Source organism: Arabidopsis lyrata (genome assembly GCF_000004255.2).
Source record: "Arabidopsis lyrata subsp. lyrata unplaced genomic scaffold ARALYscaffold_8, whole genome shotgun sequence".
Lineage (NCBI taxonomy): Eukaryota > Viridiplantae > Streptophyta > Magnoliopsida > Brassicales > Brassicaceae > Arabidopsis > Arabidopsis lyrata.
In genome coordinates this window covers 1820056-1838748 of record NW_003302548.1, presented here as the reverse complement: position 1 = coordinate 1838748, position 18693 = coordinate 1820056, and the positions used below count along the sequence as shown (strand labels likewise).

The window sequence follows — 18693 nt, the reverse complement described above, 5'->3', positions numbered from 1 at the left end:
TTAAGCCAGGTAGTTATTAGCCTTGAGTTGCCATTCAACATCAGCACATGTGCGATGGAGATGGACTGTTTTGTATCAGTTTCAGGGCTTTCCATCACAGTCAATTTTAATTAGTTTGCCAATGAAACATGTGTAATTTTTGTTTTTTCTCATGCAGAAAATCTATTGGTCTCAAAAGATGTCATTAAGATTGCTGATCTTGGCCTGGCCCGGGAGATCGATTCCAGTCCTCCTTATACAGAATATGTCTCTACACGCTGGTAAGATTTGCTCCCCCGATTGCTCTGCTGAAATTACTTTAGAAAATCAATATATGTAGTTCAGTGATCCATATACTGATGGTGATTGGCACATGTGTTGATTTGTGCCATATCTTTTCCTTATTCACCCTAATTCTGTTCTGAACTTTCCACAGGTACAGGGCACCTGAAGTACTGCTACAATCATATGTATACACGTCAAAAGTTGGTTAGTCTTCCCAATATACCAATAACAGAAGTTTCTTTTTAATATAGTGTAGTGCGGTGCTTAACAATGGTTAATTTTAATTGTGTTTCAGATATGTGGGCGATGGGTGCTATTATAGCGGAGCTGTTGTCTCTTCGCCCTCTCTTTCCTGGAGCTAGGTATTTGTCAATGGTTTATTGAATTTGTTCTAATTAGATAATGTTGCAGATTTAGATGCTAAACCATAAGGGCAATGTCACCTTCTTAATCTGTGCAGTGAAGCAGATGAGATATACAAAATCTGCAGTGTCATAGGCAGCCCAACTGAAGAGACATGGTTGGAGGGGTTGAACCTTGCCAGCGTTATCAATTACCAATTCCCTCAGGTATATTTTTACTCTTATCTGTAACATATATAGGAAAGAAAGCGTCACTGATTTTATATTTAAGGTTACGAGTAACGATCTGTTTGTCATCTTGCAGCTTCCCGGTGTACACCTGTCAAGTGTGATGCCATATGCTAGTCCAGATGCGGTTAACCTTATTGAGCGCCTTTGCTCGTGGGATCCCTGCAATAGACCGACTACTGCAGAGGCTCTGCAGCATCCGTTCTTCCAGAGTTGCTACTATGTTCCCCCATCTCTCCGACCCAAGCTGTCTGTTGGACCAAGAGGGTCTCTCGAGCAGCAGCTATCCGTGAAGCGGTTACCAGCTGCTCCGCCTTATAATGCTAATAAGCCGTTGAACACTTACGTTACTCCAAAGACGAATGCTCCTTTTAGCAATGGTGTCAACTGTTATGTTGCTCCAAAGACGAAGGCTCCTTTTAGCAATGGTGTCAACAATTATGTTGCTCCAAAGACGAATGCTCCTTTTGGCAATGGTGTCAACAGTTATGTTACTCCAAAGACGAATGCTCCTTTTGACAATGGTGCGACCCAGCGGAAGGTAGATATGGCTAATATTAATAACCAGAACACGGCGTGGAACAACAAACCTGTGAGAAGTTATAACGTTAAAGATTCAAAGTATAGACCACCTGGAAGGAAGAGTCCTCGTAAGTAAAATCACATCTTTTTTTCTTTCACAAAGCGTGTTTATTATATGAATGAATGAATTGAAATATTATGTAATTGCAGCATCTATGGACAAGAACTGGGTCTTTACTCGTGGAGCATCAGAGACTGCAAATGGACTGGCAAATGCAACAATCGGAGGAAGATGGAATCAAAGTCAAAGGCAACAACAACCTGCGATGAAGGCAGGGTGGGTGGGAGAAAGTGGTGACATGTTCCTCAGACCTACACAGCCTTCAAATCCTTACTCTAGGAAAATTGCCGGTTAAGTCCAAAGACTCATAAGACTCATAAGTATTGCCGGTTAAGTCCAAAGACTCATAAGACTCATAAGTTAAGAGCCATCATCATCGTCGTTTTGCTTTAAGTTATCATCTATCTACCCAAGAGTCCAAGTTATCTGAAGACTACTTATGTTGATTTCCCTCTTTTGTGTTTTACCCTCTTTGTTTGATAGACCAATTCCGTCTTCATGACTTATGACTTGACTATTATGTATGGAGTAACTTTTCAATTCGGAATCAGAAGATTATATTATTTGCTTTGGGGTTTTGTTTCCAACTGTGAAAATTTTCTCATTGATGTCTTTCAACTTTCGTAAAGCATCTCTTACTGTTTCTTCATTTAAAGTCTCAACAACACTTTCAGACATTTTTTTTTTTAGAACACGAAACACTTTGAGACACTAAACTCAAGAACATCGTCTGACGTTGATGAATTTCTCCTTGAGAGATTCCGGATTATTCGTACGACAGAAAATCAAACTATAGAGAAACACAAACAAGAAATCAAGAAAAACAAAAGCAAGCTTGATAACACAATGAAATGTAGTGGTGGGTTTTTTGAACAAGGGGATTAGCGAGTCTCACCCCCCTTGTCTTTCCTTGTACGGTTGTAACATGACTTTCTATCTAGAGACTGGATAGTCCGGATTTCGCATGTTTATAGGAAAGCTAACCGTCTTGCCGACGGGTTAGCCAACTATGCTTTTGATTTATCTTTAGGTTTTCATTTGTTGGATGTTGGTGTCGGATCCCGCACGGGTGGTTCGGGACCAACCAAAATTGCCACATAGGCAGGATAGAAGCCCACAAAGGATAAGGCCCGTTAGACTTATAAGCCCAAGAACATGGTCGAAGTGATTGCACCCCGAGATAAGGGCGAAGTCGAAGTCAAGATTAGTTCGGTTCGGGACCCATGAAGTTCGGAGTTAATTCAAATTCAAACGTTCGAACATTAAATTCGAAGACTGTAACGGACACATTAAAGAGAGAATAATTGTATTTAATTAGGAATTAAATGTATTCGTTAGTATAAGTATGAGGGCCAAAAAGCCATGTAAGACACGCAACTTTTCTAGCAAATATACTATAGCCATTTCCACAGCAATTGACAGCTTTTTATATATTGATTTTTGTCCTCAAGAATAATCTTTCCCACTAAATAAACAAGTATTCGAGTGTGTGAATCCGACGTCCACATTGGAGTCTGTTCCAACTGTTGTTGAGTCGATTGTAAGGGATGATGACCGTGGGACTGCGTTCCCAAGGCATATCCGAACTTAATTACTTTTTAGTTTCTGAATAAATTACGTCGTCTCCCCGTAATTTATACACTCCAAAAAAAAAAAACACAATGAAAAGTAGCTCTTCAATCTCCTTAAGTCTACAGACGTGCAATAGTTTTATTCTCTTCTGGATAGGGGTTGTTGGCGGAGTCAGTTGTTCTATGGTAGAGCCGTTCTGTGCAAGTATTTTTGGACTTTTCCAATATTGAGCTTGTTAACAAGTAGCTTTTTGCGTATGGTTGTTGATGTTACTTAAATAGTTGTACAGCTTTATCAAAGTGAAGTTATGTATCGTCGATTAAGTCAAAAGGAGCGGAGTCTTGGCAGAAGGGTGTGCTGGTGACCATGAGCTTTTAAATCCATAAGAGATTTTGGTGGTGGGTTTAAAACACAAAGCATCTCCAAGCTGAAGTTGCAAGAAGAACAGTGATAAATTAATTCATCATCAATCTTTCTTCCACAAAAACTGACTTTTCCATCAGAATATTCTGGTGGTTGACCTCTGAGGAGTTTAAGAGGGTGCCAAGAGTGGGAAGAGTGGTTTACCTCTAGCGGGTGTTTTGACGAGTGCCATATGAAATCCACAAGGAAGGCTATATCACATTCATGACATTTGTTAGGAAAACCGACCAATCTTCCCACATTTAGCAACACAGTCGAACTCGATATGATCCACTTCTTTAAAAGGGTGAGCTTGTGGCCATGCGTCTCAGAAGTGTTAAGAACCTCTGGTGGAGGGTACATGGCGCAGTATAGATCCACGTTGAAGTCACAAATCCCACAACGGTAGAGTAATGGACCCACAATTTCCTTGCCGCATAAATTACAACGGTTAACAAACGGGCCAGTTTCAAGCTGAAGAGTGTGAATGGAGTGAGATGGGTGTTCGATAGATTCAGAGCATTCGTCACCACATTTCTTGTGAACGAAAAAATCATATTGACTTCACATGGAGATGTATGCAAGTGTATCTCGATATTGACTTCACATGGAGATGTTGGTCTTTTGTTTTCTGGCTGATAATAGTGTCATAGTTTTGTTTCAACATCTACTGGATACTTTCTAGGTTGCTTTGATGTATGCTTTCTTGAAGCTTGAGTAAGTGTTTTGCAGCTAATAAAATAAATTGAAGCATAATAGAGAGAGAAAGATTCAGATTTGAGTGAAAGAGTACATCTCCAATATTTTCGATCAACTAGATTTGAATATCTGTGTTACGTTTTCGTTTCTTTAGTAGTTTTAGTGATCATACATGGATATTGGGGTCGATTGGTGTTGATCAGTGGCATGTCATAACTGGAAAACAAGCAACAGTGGACACAGATACATGTGAAAACTCCACAACATTAGCTTGTTGTCAATTTTCACTACATCCAGTTTGAATCCGACGTTGTTTCTCTCGAGGATCGGATTGATGACAAATCTGATGTACAGGTGAAGACCATGATTCGCATCATTTCTTGAAGATGTTGATAACGTAAAGGATGAAGTATGGTCTTCCACACAAGCCGATATGCTCTACCCGTACGTCATGTATCCTCTCTATATCTGCTTTCACAAAAGTGTCCAATGAAGTTGAACAGCTTGATGCTTCCTTCCCATCTTTGGAGTAGAAACGGTGTGTTACTCATGCTCGACTCTTCACTCGCAGCACCAGCACAAACATAAGCTTCACTTTTGACATGAGGCACCACCATCAGTTCTGGAAATGTATACAGGTTTGGCTGAATCCATTCCAAACAAAAAGTTCATGTCAAAACCGTGGGAATGGAAATAGTACAGGTCGTAATAATGTGGCAACCCTATTCAATAACTTTACTAGAAAATAAATTTGAAATTTAGTTTCATAGGAAAAAGAAATCCAATCGACCATAGGAATGGCGAAACCAAAGCAACTAATCCAACAAAAAAGGAAGGAACAATAATACTACAAACTGAAAAAATATGGAATGGGAAACACACAGAATTTAAGTAAGAGTTGTTGTTGTTGAGTATCATGCCTACAATTTCCTCCAGATTCCGTCTCGGTCACAGGGGCAGAATGTAACTCTGGGACACTCAGAGCTTTCCAAGAATTCCAGTTGTGGGAAATAGAGTTGCGATAGCTCTGTCCATTCCACTTTTAGCTTTAGCAGCGATGTGAGACGTAAAACTTTAACACGACATTCTGTTCGACTTACTGGTAAGGGCCCGAAACTTTTGAGGAGTCTCGAGCTTCCAAGGTGGAGCTTTTCCAGATGTTGAAGGTTATGAGGCTGAAGGAACCTCGGTAGTTCACTATTAGGAAAACGCTGCAGGTTCAATTTCTTTAAATTTCCGGGAACACGAGGCTCTCGTTTTTTATGACCCCGCACATAAGTTGTACGTTCAAGTAGTGAAAAAAGCTTGGGGGGTTCGATGATACTGACTATACCATCTTTGACTGGCTTCATCTTTATTTGGGAAAATCCAGAAACTATGCTTCCCCACCGCACTTTCAGCTTTTCCAGCTTTTCAAAATCATTTATATCCACTCCAAGCTCGTGCAAACCATAATCCTGTTGGTGTACGACAACACTAAGATTTTGCAGCTTCCTCAAGTGCACCAGATCTCTCAGTTTACATTTGATCGATGTATCAACATCACCGAGCACAAAGCCCTTGAGGACCTCCAGATTGTCTAGCCAAGACAATTGCATCGGAATGCTCTCTAAGGCTTCGCAGCCAGTCAAATCCAAATAGACCAGACTCTTGAGCTGATGGATGTCATCTGGAAGTGTCTCCAGGTTATAGCAATCCCTGAGGTCCAAGATAATCAGCTCCCTAAGCTTGAGAGCAGAACGGCTAAGGCTTCTGATGGTTAAGATACCTTGAAAACTCAAAAACCTTAAACTCGTCAGGGAACCCAAATCTTTCATAACTCGACGGCTATCCATTTCAATCTCGCGCTCGGTTCTCTCCCACCTTCCTAGGTAAAGAACTCTGAGCTTCTTCGCTTGTGTGAACCACCTGCGTGTAAATTCTGGGAACCTCTCGGAAACATTGAACACGGTTTCAATCAGATGAGGACTGTCCATTTTTTTAGCTTTTGCTTCTGGCTGGCTTGACGACCCTTCCACTAGGCATACCTTGTTCAGTCTTGAATGTTTCATGGTTGGCTTCTCCTTTTCATCATACATATCAAAAAGCCCTATCTCCTTGGAGATAAGAACCACTGAAGCATGCACAAAAGGGGCCATCTTATAGCTACTTGGCTCCATTTTGCGTTTGTTTTCAACAGGTTGAATCAAGTTCTTCTCCGTGAAACCATCAAGAATGTCCTTCACAACATCCTCGGGTTTGAGAATGCCCTTTTCGGATGGTATGTGTTGAGAACTCAGAATGCCCTCCCCGATCCACCAATACATCAGCATTGTTCTATTCACCTCTTTATTCTCCGGGAACACAGCGAAGCTAAGCAGGCACATCCTCTGTTGATCACTAACTTTATCTAGTTCGCCTTGTACATATCTAAAAACGGCGAGTCTTTTGAGGTCTTCTTCATTTGCATGGATGCCGGGCAAGCAAACAATGGGTCTACGGTTTTTACTCCCATCGCCATCCAAATAATACGGTGAGGCTTTCTTGCTTTTCTGCTTCTCAGGTGACACGGTGACCTTGCTTACCAAGTCCAATAACTTCTTGGTTATATCTTCCAAGTCATTATTGGTTGAACTCATATCAGAGGGTTTCACACCTTCAACCACCTCATTAAGCGAATTAAGTTGTATAGTCAACTCTGTTTCCACTTCAGACTGAAGGCTCTCCATATGTTTTAGATTACGCTTCAAACGGCGAAGAGCACCCTGTAGCTTGCGAATCAGATTCACAGAGTCAGGGAGATTCAGAGGAGGCGCACTTTTGGTTCTATTCAAACCACTGTTTGGTTGCATCATAGGTGGGTCTAAACTCCTTTCCACCCGAATTTCACCATCAATGCTCTTAGAGGTTGGCATCATGTGCTCCTGAATATGCTCCTCCTTAACTCCTTCATCAGCATCTTGAAGTTGTATAATTGAATATAGTTGATTCACAGTTTTGATGAACGAATCAATTGTAGCTGATTCCAACTCGTTGGGATTCATTACTCCTTCTGATCTATCAGTTCATGCTCTCAAAAAATACACAAACCGTTCGAATCTGCAAATCTTGAAAGCAGCCGAAATTTACCAACAACGTTAGAGAAATGCAACTAAACTACACACACCTACAAACACATTTTGTATCTTTAAAAATATCTAATTTTGACTCACCTGCACATACAATTCAAGTTCCTTTGTCATGATCCAAAAAAAACAAACAGATTACTGAAAACCATGAAACTTTCTTTCTTTATGCACCAACTCAAAATCGCTAGAATCATCGATCATTCATTTCTATAAAGCAAATATCTTGGATTCATTCAGAAAAGATTCGCAACAAAAACCAATGCTTAGTCAAATTGTAATACTCCCTTACCGAGTATAAGCGTCTGGCCGGAATCTGAATGGGACGTCTTTCAAGTTGCAGTCGAATATGTGAGATTAGGAGGTTAAGCGTCAATGGTGGACCGAACCGGTGGAAACAGCATTTTAATTTGAATTATAGAATTCATTGGTGGACAGCGTCTTCTCGACGTTTGGGATTAGGGTCAAAACGTCATGCCGTTAGATTTTTTTTTTAATAAAAAATATTACTTAATCTACTACAATTTTTATAATGTGGTACATGTTGAAGCTACCAATTTGTTTTTTTTTTCCTTCTAATTGCTTTATTTATTAGCGACAATCGCAATCATAGTTTACAAGAGACATTAGAAAAGGAGGACATGAATGATACAAATTCTAACGATTTAATCCAGTAGCTGATTTCTTTGCAAGTAAGTTCGCAATCGCAAAAAAAAAAAAAAAAAAAAAAAAAAAAAAAAAAAAACTACCAATTTTTTATCCATCAAAATTTGTTCATAATATGAATTCTCTAAATATTTAAAATGAATTTTTTTGTTGTACTATCAATACCAAATTTATTCTCATATTTTTATACTTTTTAATTTTTTAATTTTATTGTCTATCTTGCTAAACAATAAACACTTTTAAATATATATATATAGATCCGTGCGTTGCACGGGTTACCGATCGAAATTATCATTTTCAATTTTTATTTTTGTAAGTTAAACTAAAATTATATAAAAATATGTTTTAATTTTAGAAATTGTAGTATTTTAATGATTATACTTTTTGTAGTTTTGTTTATTATATGTTACAGTATGATATTTAATTAATGTACATATGTGTATTATTAAATTTTAATAATTTATCTACATCCATCGGAAGAGTGTATAACACTTTTTAATTTTAATGTGGTCAAGATGTAGAAACAAAATTGTGACAATATGAGATGGTCTATATACACATCATGTAACTTTAATTGATAATATAAGAAATCCTCAAAACAAAAAGATAAATTCATAAGGAATTAGGGAATATGAACTAAATAACCTAAGACTAAAAAAAAAAATTAAGAAAATAATATTAACTAAACAATGTCTATTTACTATGTGGTTTTTGTCAATTTTTGGCCATGTTACTCAGAAGTTTTTCGTTGTCTCTTTTTTCTTTCCTCTCGCCGGCAAGAAGTCTCAAATCTCTCTTTTTCTTTCAGTAGATTTCTCTTATTTTTGCTCGATCTCCTCTTTCTTTTTCTTTCTCTTCCTCTCGTTGGATTTTTTTCACCACCATATTTTTTTTCTTTTTCCATATCACTATTTCTCTCTTTCGTCAAACATCACCACCGAGTCTCACTACTCCGACCCACCATGCCACCACCACAACTGAATCTCACAACAATCATCATAACCATCAATACTAAATCTCGCTAATTCCGATCCACCACCTTCATCTTTACCGCCACCGCCACCACCACCAAGCTTGAACCACATTCATCAACACCAACACCACAATTACCGCATCTTCCCATCTTTCCCGAACTGCTTTTATTTCTCCACCTTCTTTATCTCTTCCGACATCAGGTCTAGCTTCTTCGACAACAACTCTATTTTATATCATTTTACCTTGTTTTATTAAAATTTCTCGCAGATTTACTATTCAAATAATGGTAGTTGATAATATGTTTTGGTCTATTCAAACTTGTCCATAAATTCGTTTAATCAAAAGTCAAAGCCTAACATTAACAGCTAACAAACAATCTCGAAATATATATATATATATATATATATATATATATATATATATTCTTGTGAATAAAGAAAGACTTGAAAGGCTTATACTTAATAAATCTCAAGTCATTTATTAATATTTCATTGCAATTAGCAATTGTATAATATCCTGCGTTATTGGCTTATTGCTGTATTTGTCTGCTCTCTAGTGATTGCCGGCGAATAAATAAATATTTAAGGCGAGACCTTATAAATATCCCAAGCCATATTTAAATGTAATTAGCAGCTGTAAAAGCCGGGATAATTATTAATTAGCAACTACTAGTTTCTTTTTTCTTTTTTTTTTTTTTTTTTTTTTTTTTTTTTTTTTTTTTTTTATGTCAACAGCAACTACTAGTTTCATAGTAATATGTTTTGGTCTATTCAAACTTGTCCATAAATTCTTTTAATCAAAAGTCAAAACCTAACACTAACAGCTATCCATAATCCATCTCGATTTTTTTTTATAAATTATCTTATGGAAGGAATTAAAGACTCGAAGGGAGTAGACTTATAAACCTCAAGTCATGTATTAATATTTTAATGCAATTAGCAAATGTATAATCCCGTGTTGTTGCAGTCTTTGTCTGCTCCCTAGTGATTGCCGGCCAATAAAGAAAGACTTAACTCTTAAGGCCGGAGACCTTATAAAAGTATCCCAAACCATATTTAAATGTAATTTTAGCAGCTGTAAAGAGTTATTGCTTCTCCACATGATATATGTTCAGAACTTCAGAAGTTGAAGTTGAAGTTTCGAATAAATTATAGGAGTATTTACTATTTCAATGTTGATGATGTGGCCGAGAGATGCTACAAATAACTTTGGAGTCTATTAAATAAGGGCTTACTTACTTAACATGTCCAAAACACTTCACAACTCTTTTTTCTGCAGTTTAAAAATACAATACAAAAAATGTTTTAATGTAGTAATAAAACTAATACAGTATGATTTCTAATTAATGCCCAATAATAAATCAATTCTAAGACAAAAATATTAAAATCATCCATTAATACTGTTCTATTATTTAAATTTGTGTAAAATATATAATTATCAACTTGTAATATTAATAAGATTTATTGATATTAAATTATATATGCTGCTGATTTAAAAAAACGGGTTATTAAATTTTATTGCCAAAAATAATTGGTTGTGAAAATGATATAATGTTAATATGTATATATATATATATGTTATACAAAAAAGTATGAGTTAGATACTTAAACCTATATCAATAAATTTTATATGACATTAAACTGTATTTATTGCTTAACCAAGATATAAAAATATTACTGTGTTTTGTATTTCTGATAATTAATAGTTATATAGATAATAATTGGGTTGATGTATTATTTTCTTCTTGTACTATTGCTTTTTCAGTTTTTTTCACAAAATTTTTTTGCTTCTCTAATAACACCAATTTTTTTTTAAATTTAAATAAAGCTACACAATATTTTATTTTCTCTCCGAATTACTATGCCTCAAATTGAACCAGATAATTAAGTATTATAAAACCTAGTTTAACAACAAATCCACATTTACTATTATGCGATTAGGATGACTTAATATAGAATGTTCTGATCTGGTGAAGATGGTGTCATCTCCAACCAAATGGCCGGCGTTTTCAGTGTATTTGGAGGAATTTTATAGCGACAAGGAAAAATTCTCAACTTTTTTTTTATCTTTAATTTCTCGTAGTGCTAATGTAAAAGCGGATAATCTGGCACGAAAAGTTCGTACAGAACTGCTTTATATCACATATGTAAATAACATTCTTTAGGAATAGCACTTTTGAGCTCTAATTAATTTTGGACGACAAAAAAATAAAATAAAAAATGACTCCATGTAAAACAAAGGGTAATATTAAGGAATATTCAAATAAAACACTCAAATTAAGAAAATAGCAGAGAGAAAGTTTTTTGTTGCAAAATAGCCATGGACCCACGTTGTCGGATGATGTGAAATACCAAAACTATCCTTCGTTTGTTGCGAGATCAACGATATGCGAGACAGTTTCGTGAGATTTTTCGAAATATCATGTAACATTTAAATTCCGCATGTTATATTGAATTAAAAGACATGATATTTCAAAAAACATAGTGAATTTTTAAGAAAAAACATTGTTATGTAGTTTTTTTTAAGAAAAAAATAATGTTATGGAAAATTTAATCTGAATAGAATCTTTTTAAAAAGAAATCACATGTAATCTTAATAAAAATCGTATATTACTAAAAAATAATCATCTTTTTTAAAAGAAATAACATGTGATCTTAATAAAACACGTGTATTATTAGAAAATAACATAATAAAGACAGATATTACAATGAATAGAATGTTTTTTCCAAGAAATACCATGTGTTCTTTATAAATAACGTGTATTACGAGAAAAATACATGATAAAAAGAGATATATTATGCTATCACATGTAATTCGAAAAGAAAGCGTGTTACAAAGGATATTTACGTAATTACACATGCATTCCGACATGTTACATACAAGTTATTGTAGCTCATGGTTAGTTTGTATATTCTTTTTGAATCCATGGTTACTTTGTATATATCCCTAAAACAAATGACCGGAGACCCGACAAAACAAAATGACGTCGTCTTGCTCTTTCTTTCTACTTAACAAAATTGAAGGTAAACGACGTCATTTGCTCTAAAAGCTTTTACAAAATTGATTTGGGAATTTTCGGTTTTTTTTTGTGAATCTTACCGTTCTGTATTTTTTATGATCCTATACTATTATTTGGGGAGTACAATTTATAATTATCCTTTAATAACCTTCCCCTTTGTAAGTTATTACATTAGAATGCCATTAGAGATAAAAATTTAAAGAGTAAATTAATTCAGCTCATTAAGGATAAACAAGTCAAATACTAATTTATGCAATTTAATTAATTTAATTATTAAAAACGAAAATATATTATTAACTTAAATAAAAAAGAATGACCAATCAAAATGAACATATTAGATTTGATATCTAACTTACCATATTAATTTGTTATTAATCATTATACTTAACCTCTCATCTTTATATGATTCTATTTTTATGAAACAAATAAATCATCATATCATCCATATAACAAAAAAAAATAAATTTTTTCTGCATATGCCAAGATTTGAATTTTTAAAAACAAATATAAATTGTTAAATCTATGAAGAAAAAAAATTAACGGGTCAAAAATTCACATTTGAGTAATATATTTCTTTAAACCAAAAATAAGTTCAACAAAAATTTCGACTGAGTAATGGATCAGAATTTGAATATTTATATTCAATTTCATACATTTATTTTTTGAAATGTATTATTTTATATACTACAATAATATTTTTAAATATTTTAATTTGCAACATATAAAATTAGTTTTACTTGATATTTTTCACGAATATTATTAATATTTAAAGAATATCATCAATAAATACTCTAATTTGATTTTTTTATAACAAATATTTATAATAGGAAGTGGATTAAATGTAATATATTATATTAAAAAATGAGGTATGATCTTTATAACTGTTTGAATATTTCTATTTAATTTCATATAATTCTTTTTTGAAATTCATAATTTTATATACTACAAGAAATATTTTTAACGATTTTAATTTGGAACATTTAAAATAGTTTAATTTAATATTTTAATGAATATCATAAATATTTAATAGATTAAAAAGATAAAAAAATTATAAATACTTTAATTTGATTTTCTAAAAATATATATTTAAAATAGTTATAGTAGGCGGATGGTTAAATGTAATATATTATATGATATAAAATTATGATCCTTATAATAGACGGCATGTTAAGATTATATGATCAGATAGATTAAAAAAGGTTGACACCATAAAATATTTAAAAATTTGATTGTGCAAGCAATTTTGGAAATAACGAATAATAGATTGTGCACGCAATATTTTCATTAGGATTCTAAAATAAAAATATAGACTCCACGCACGGGTTGAATTTGGTATATTATATACTAAATATATGTTCATAACATATTCGATTACTCGAATAATTGGTAAATTCCGTAGTTACCTCAAACAAATCTCTATTTCAACAACCAAAGAATTAGAAATTGAAAAAATAATTTCCTAAATTCATTCAAAATAATAGCTAACTTTCTTTATTAATTAAAAATAATCTACGTTTTAGAAGCGATTCATTTATAATATTTTGATTTTTGATCTAACTGAATTATATGCAATCTCATTTTGTGGTTGTTAATATAAATTAACTCATTGTTCAGACCATATTAATTTATTAAAATAATTTTATTTTCCGTTTTCATATCTTAAAAAAATATATCCATAATTGAGTATAATTAAAAAAAAAGAAAATATATTCATTCTAATATTATATATAGGGATTGACAAAAATGTATTATATATTTTCAATTACTATTATAATATATCACAAGTTTATTCTAAAATATATAATATATAAATTTTGTAATAAATAAAATTTAACCCGTACTGTAGTACGAATGATGATCTAGTTAATAAATATATCGATAATAATTTTTAAAAAAATTTTAATTTAAATTTCAACAAGAAAGATAAAAAAAAAAAGTGAAAATCATTGGAATCAACTTTGGCCTTTTTGTTTGTCAACAATTATTTTAACTTTGTTCGTTTATTGTTTTATTATTTAAAAATGAGATATATTACAATCAAGAGAAATCTAACTAATGTGCCACTTACTGTTAAAAAACTTAGCAAAAATGCCACAAAACATAAATCTTTCCAAATGTGCCATAATGGTGGACAACATTTCTTGTCTACCCAAATTTTTGTATATCGTTTCGAATTCTTGTTCACCAAAAGTCTGTTGTTTCAAAGGTGGACCAGATTTTTTGTCCACCAAATATCTTCTCAATCTATTGTTTCAAAGGTAGACAACATTTCTTGTCTATAAAAAATTTTCGGTTCAAAGTCTTGTCCACCATTATGGCACATTTGGAAAGACAAATGTTTTGTGGCAATTTCTGTAAGTTTTGGTACAGGGACATTCGACCAAAATCCCTACAATCAACCTAAAATATCAATTTCGATTGCAAATTGGGTGAGTTAAAGTTTCTTCCGTGCCTGGTAGCTCAACGAAAGTTCAAAATCTGTAAAATGTGAGGAGTGAGTGATCATCAAAATCTAGGCAACGAAGAGAAACAACGGTGATTGTCGATTTCGCTTCTCCAAGGTTCGTCATTTTCTCTGACGATGAGTGTATTCGCAAACCAAACATATATGTGCTGTTTAATTTCTATATCCATTCCTAAAGAGATTCGGACTTGTGGATTATCTGCAGTTTCAATTTTCTAGGATTAGAGAACTATTTCGATTCTTAGGAAAGAGTGACAGATGATGATACATTGATCATGTTTCCAGTTTGATGATGATACATACATACATACATATATATATATATATATATATATTCATTTCCTTATTTTGCGGCTTCACATAATGCTTACTTGGAAGAATGTGTAGATACTGCGTGCAAAGAGATTTTGAAATCATTAGAAGATGTTATTTCCACTTTTCATCTTTTCTTTTCCTTATTTTGCTTACCAGTGATGGCTTCAAGAGCAGAGATGCCAGAGACTGCGTGCAGAGAGATTTTGAAATCATTTGAAGATGATAATGTTTCGAGAGTCATGCTTGTTGGTGAAGCTGGAATGGGTAAGACATGGATGGCTCGCAAGATATTCCAGGAGGATCATGCTAAAGCGGGCTCTTGCTACATTGCCCTCTGGTTGAGTCTGAACAAAGATTTTGATGAAGTGTCCCTTTACGAGAATATAGCTTCTCAGCTATCAATATTTCTTGATAAGGAAGAGAGTGAAGAGGATGATAGTGATGAAGACGATAGTGAAGATGATGAGGATCAGTTAAATCGAGACTTGATGAGCTTGAAAGATAAGATACACCTCAAACTTTCGGAAATTAAGCTTATGGGTGAAGGAAGGAAATACCTTCTCTTGGTTTTGGATGATGAAGGAAGCGTGACTAGTGAAAAAAAAGTGATGAAAGATTTGCACCTTGTGGATTTTCTTGCACCTTATCGACCTCTAAAGATTCTTCTCACCAGAAGAAAAGGGGAAGAAGATGCTATATATAAGATGAAACCCCACGCCACGGCGGATGAGCTACATGCTTACTCTGATGGGAAAATCCAATCCCATACCTTGGAGTCACAGATTCTACGCGACACCTTTGCAGGTTATTATTTGGAGGATTTATTCGAGACCCTGATCAAATATGATTTACTCGAATCCCTTGGGAACGCCGATTATCAAGGCTTCATACATCGTATCGTGGAAATGAGCATGGGTTTACCAGCTGCAGTTGTTGTGATAGCCAAGTCTCTAAATTACATTGCTCTGCGTGGGATGCGTCCATTCGCTCTTTCACTCAAGCAGGATGAGGTTCTGAAACTAGCAGTTCTCTCCTCTTTTCCATCTGTTTCAGATCCTACTATTGAGAGAGCTACTTCTAGTCACAATCCTATTCTACATCTCGTGTACGAGTTATTAAAAACAGATGATACTGTGAAGAGTTCTATTGTTGACTGTTTCTGGCATAGCTTGAACTTCTTCGAGCACTGTGGGAGTGTTTATTACTGGGAGTTGATCGCACATTGGATACTTGAAGGCTACTTCGATCCTGTTAGATCAGTTACGAAGGCCTATATGGATGCCCATGCTATCTTAATGGAGCTTATAAACCGTGGTATTCTGAAGATACAAGAGGACAATGTGGTTATGCCAGAGATGGCAATGAAGAATTTAATAGATCTTCGCTGTCGTGGAATACTAGCCAGATCTAGGATTTCACTTGCTAAAGTTTGTGGTAGTGACATGAAAAAAGGTCTAGGGAAAATTAACCAAGGGGATGACATCATAGAAGCAGTGCGACCGACTAGGAAAGGCAAAATAATTACAACAGTTCTGGTTAGTGGAAACCGTTTGCGTCGTGAAACTCCAGAGATTTTCTTTGGAACGCTGAAGGATCTTGAGATACTTGGCCTTTTTAAACCCACATTGGATCATTTTGTCCCATCTTTATTAACACTAGTGAAACTTCGAGTTCTCGTGATCAGGGACTGTGACCGACTGAAAGATATAGAGGATCTTAAGTCTCTCGAAGGGCTACGTGTTCTTGAAGTTTCTGGTGCTAGCTCCCTGAAGAAAATCTCTGACGAATTCTTTAAGGCATTGTCTAAACTTCAAAGTCTTCATCTCTCTGAGCTTCAGATCACATCTTCCCCTTCCAGCATTTCTGAACTGACGGAACTTCATTGTCTCATCATCAAGGACTGTCCTTTATTGGAAGATTTGCCAGACATACAAGAACTAGTGAAGCTTGAGGTTGTTGATATTTCTGGTGCTCGTGGACTTCAAACTTGCTTCGACAACAGAAACTTTTATCATCTTACACAACTTCAGCTCCTTGACTTCTCAGAGAGCCAAATAGAGCGACTACCAATGTTCCAGGACTTTCTGGTGCCCGCCAGGCTTCACTCCTTGGCTCGGCTCTTGTTGCATAACTGTAAAAAATTGAGAAAATTACCGAATCTGAAGCCTTTGTCAGGTCTCCAAATTCTTGATCTTTCTGGCAGTTCTAGCTTAGTGAAAATACTGGAAGTATGCTTCGAGGATAAGAAGGAACTCAGAATTCTTAATCTGTCAGGCACTAATCTTTGCCAGTTGCCTTCCACCATTGAGGAGCTACCCAATCTCAGCGAACTCCTCTTAAGGGATTGCACCAACCTAGAAGCTCTCCCAAACATTGCAAAGCTCAGAAATCTCGAGATCTTTGAAGTTCATGGTTGTACTAAGTTGCATAAGATTGATGGATCATTTGAGGACATGTCTTACCTGCGTGAAATAGATCTCTCTGGCACCAAAGTGATGAAACCACCGGAGTTGCCAAAGGAAAGCAAACTCTATTGTACAAAGCGTATTACGCTAAAAGATAAAAGGCCTTTTAAAGGTAAGGATTGGAGTCAAGTAGTGAAAAACATGCAAAGTGGGATATCAGAGAATTCTAGCTCCTCCGATGCAGTTGTTGAATCCCAAGAAATCTCAGAAAAGGAGTCTGGAGAAATTCAGTCGCATGAACCTGGTTCCAGTGATTTTCCGGTCAGCATGGAAGATTTTGGCCAGTTTCCTATATACAGGGCTGTTTATCAGAAGTCAATACCCTTTGTTGATTCTGAAAGTCATCCAATAATCTTGGAGATCCATGGGTCTAATAGCCATGATCTGGAGAAGGAAACCCTAGCTAAGGCTGAGTTTGTGTCTTTTGTGGACTGTAGCTCGACACGGCTTACATCTGTCTTTAACGAGATGAAATCGGTGAAGGGTTGTTGGCTAAGGATGTGCAAGGACATTGAATACATTTTCGCTGGTGTGGAAGAGGAACGTGTGGGATCCCTGGAGGTTTTGTCGATTACAAACCTTAGATTATTAAAAAGTTTATCAATTGGTGGTAGCTTCAAGAATCTGAAGAGGCTAAGCATAGATTGCTGCCCGAATATCAAAACGCTTTTCGTGGAAGCATCGCAGCTCCCTAGCAACCTAGAAGTCTTGCATATAAAGTTCTGTGAGAACCTGGAGAAAGTGTCCATAGAAGGAGAAGTGTCAACTCTCACTACTCTGTGCCTTCACGAGTTGCATGCGTTATCAGCTGTTCAAGCCAACCTACCTAATCTCGAGAAATTTGATAAGTGGAATTGCCCGAACCTTCCAGCTGAAAAGGAAAATCTCAGAGGCTTGGTGAGTGAGACTTTCTTCTCTGTCACGGACCAAGTAAATAAGATCTTTTGCATGTCCAATGTTCTAGTACACTTAAGTACTTATCAGAAGAGGAACACTTCCAAATCCAAAACGCAAAAAATCATTTGAATAATATCTTTCTTCCGTTTGCAGGTCGTAGGTGCTTAAGTAATCTTGCACCAATTCTTGTCCCTTTTCAAGTTCATCTTAACATTTTACACTGTGTATTTTCAGGACAGAGAAACGGTTGAGCTCACTGATGCATCACCACAAGATTGAAGATCTTATCAGTAGCTGGAGCAAGAATAGTATGCATTTGGATGGTTGCCTATAATTGTTAATGTACTTTTTTCTGCATGTGTCTGAAATGTTGTGTTTTGAATAACAAACCGGCTTTGAAACATCATCTTACCGGTTTTCTTTTTAGTGTTGTCCTGTTTCTCTTTTACGATATTTTTTGCCATAAAAATCCCAGGCATGGTGTGCTGATCTTGTCTGGGTAAATAAGACTACTGTTTTGATTGTTTTTTTTTTTTTTTCAAACATTATATATTGATCCTAAAGTCAAGAAGACAGTGTACAGTTGAATTGGGTATCCTAGAAAGCATTATATATATA

The 18693-nt window shown here is 35.1% G+C and overlaps 3 protein-coding genes and 1 pseudogene across 5 annotated transcripts; 2 read left to right on the top strand and 2 right to left on the bottom strand.

Annotated features, from left to right (window-relative positions):
* Positions 1-47: 47 nt before the first annotated feature.
* Positions 48-2084, top strand: LOC9299558 (cyclin-dependent kinase F-4). Its single transcript, XM_021031784.1, has 7 exons — positions 48-78; positions 158-260; positions 416-468; positions 560-626; positions 725-833; positions 931-1504; positions 1587-2084. Exons 1-7 carry the CDS (start codon positions 48-50, stop codon positions 1790-1792), a joined length of 1143 nt encoding a protein of 380 aa, XP_020887443.1. The 3' UTR covers positions 1793-2084.
* A 1243-nt stretch (positions 2085-3327) lies between these two features.
* On the bottom strand, positions 3328-4787 carry LOC110230040 (annotated as a pseudogene).
* A 95-nt stretch (positions 4788-4882) lies between these two features.
* Positions 4883-7715, bottom strand: LOC9301320 (disease resistance RPP13-like protein 4). 3 transcript variants are annotated; one of them, XM_021016245.1, is made up of 2 exons: positions 7567-7715; positions 4883-7256 (listed from the first exon to the last, which is right to left on the bottom strand). In XM_021016245.1, the coding sequence occupies exon 2, from the start codon at positions 7191-7193 to the stop codon at positions 5091-5093; it is 2103 nt and encodes a 700-aa protein (XP_020871904.1). In that variant the 5' UTR covers positions 7194-7256; positions 7567-7715; the 3' UTR covers positions 4883-5090. The 3 variants fall into 3 exon arrangements, with proteins under 3 accessions (XP_020871904.1, XP_020871903.1, XP_020871905.1); XM_021016244.1 differs by having other exon boundaries at positions 4883-7248; XM_021016246.1 differs by lacking the exon at positions 7567-7715 and adding an exon at positions 7362-7557 and having other exon boundaries at positions 4883-7248.
* Positions 7716-14349: 6634 nt separating this feature from the next.
* Positions 14350-18693, top strand: LOC9301319 (probable disease resistance protein At5g45510). The gene is made up of 3 exons (XM_002865199.2): positions 14350-14495; positions 14870-18075; positions 18310-18693. The coding sequence occupies exons 2-3, from the start codon at positions 14872-14874 to the stop codon at positions 18352-18354; spliced, it is 3249 nt and encodes a 1082-aa protein (XP_002865245.1). The 5' UTR covers positions 14350-14495; positions 14870-14871; the 3' UTR covers positions 18355-18693.

Bases quoted from the DNA above. Each gene is read 5' to 3' on its own strand.
- LOC9299558 (XM_021031784.1), top strand. From the start codon at position 48: ATGTGCGATGGAGATGGACTGTTTTGTATCA. The intron at 79-157 runs GTTTCAGGGCTT...TTTCTCATGCAG, and splicing joins AGATGGACTGTTTTGTATCA to AAAATCTATTGGTCTCAAAA. The intron at 627-724 runs GTATTTGTCAAT...TAATCTGTGCAG, and splicing joins CCTCTCTTTCCTGGAGCTAG to TGAAGCAGATGAGATATACA.
- LOC9301320 (XM_021016245.1), bottom strand. From the start codon at position 7,193: ATGAATCCCAACGAGTTGGAATCAGCTACAATTGATTCGTTCATCAAA.
- LOC9301319 (XM_002865199.2), top strand. From the start codon at position 14,872: ATGGCTTCAAGAGCAGAGATGCCAGAGACTGCGTGCAGAGAGATTTTG. The intron at 18,076-18,309 runs GTGAGTGAGACT...GTGTATTTTCAG, and splicing joins AGGAAAATCTCAGAGGCTTG to GACAGAGAAACGGTTGAGCT.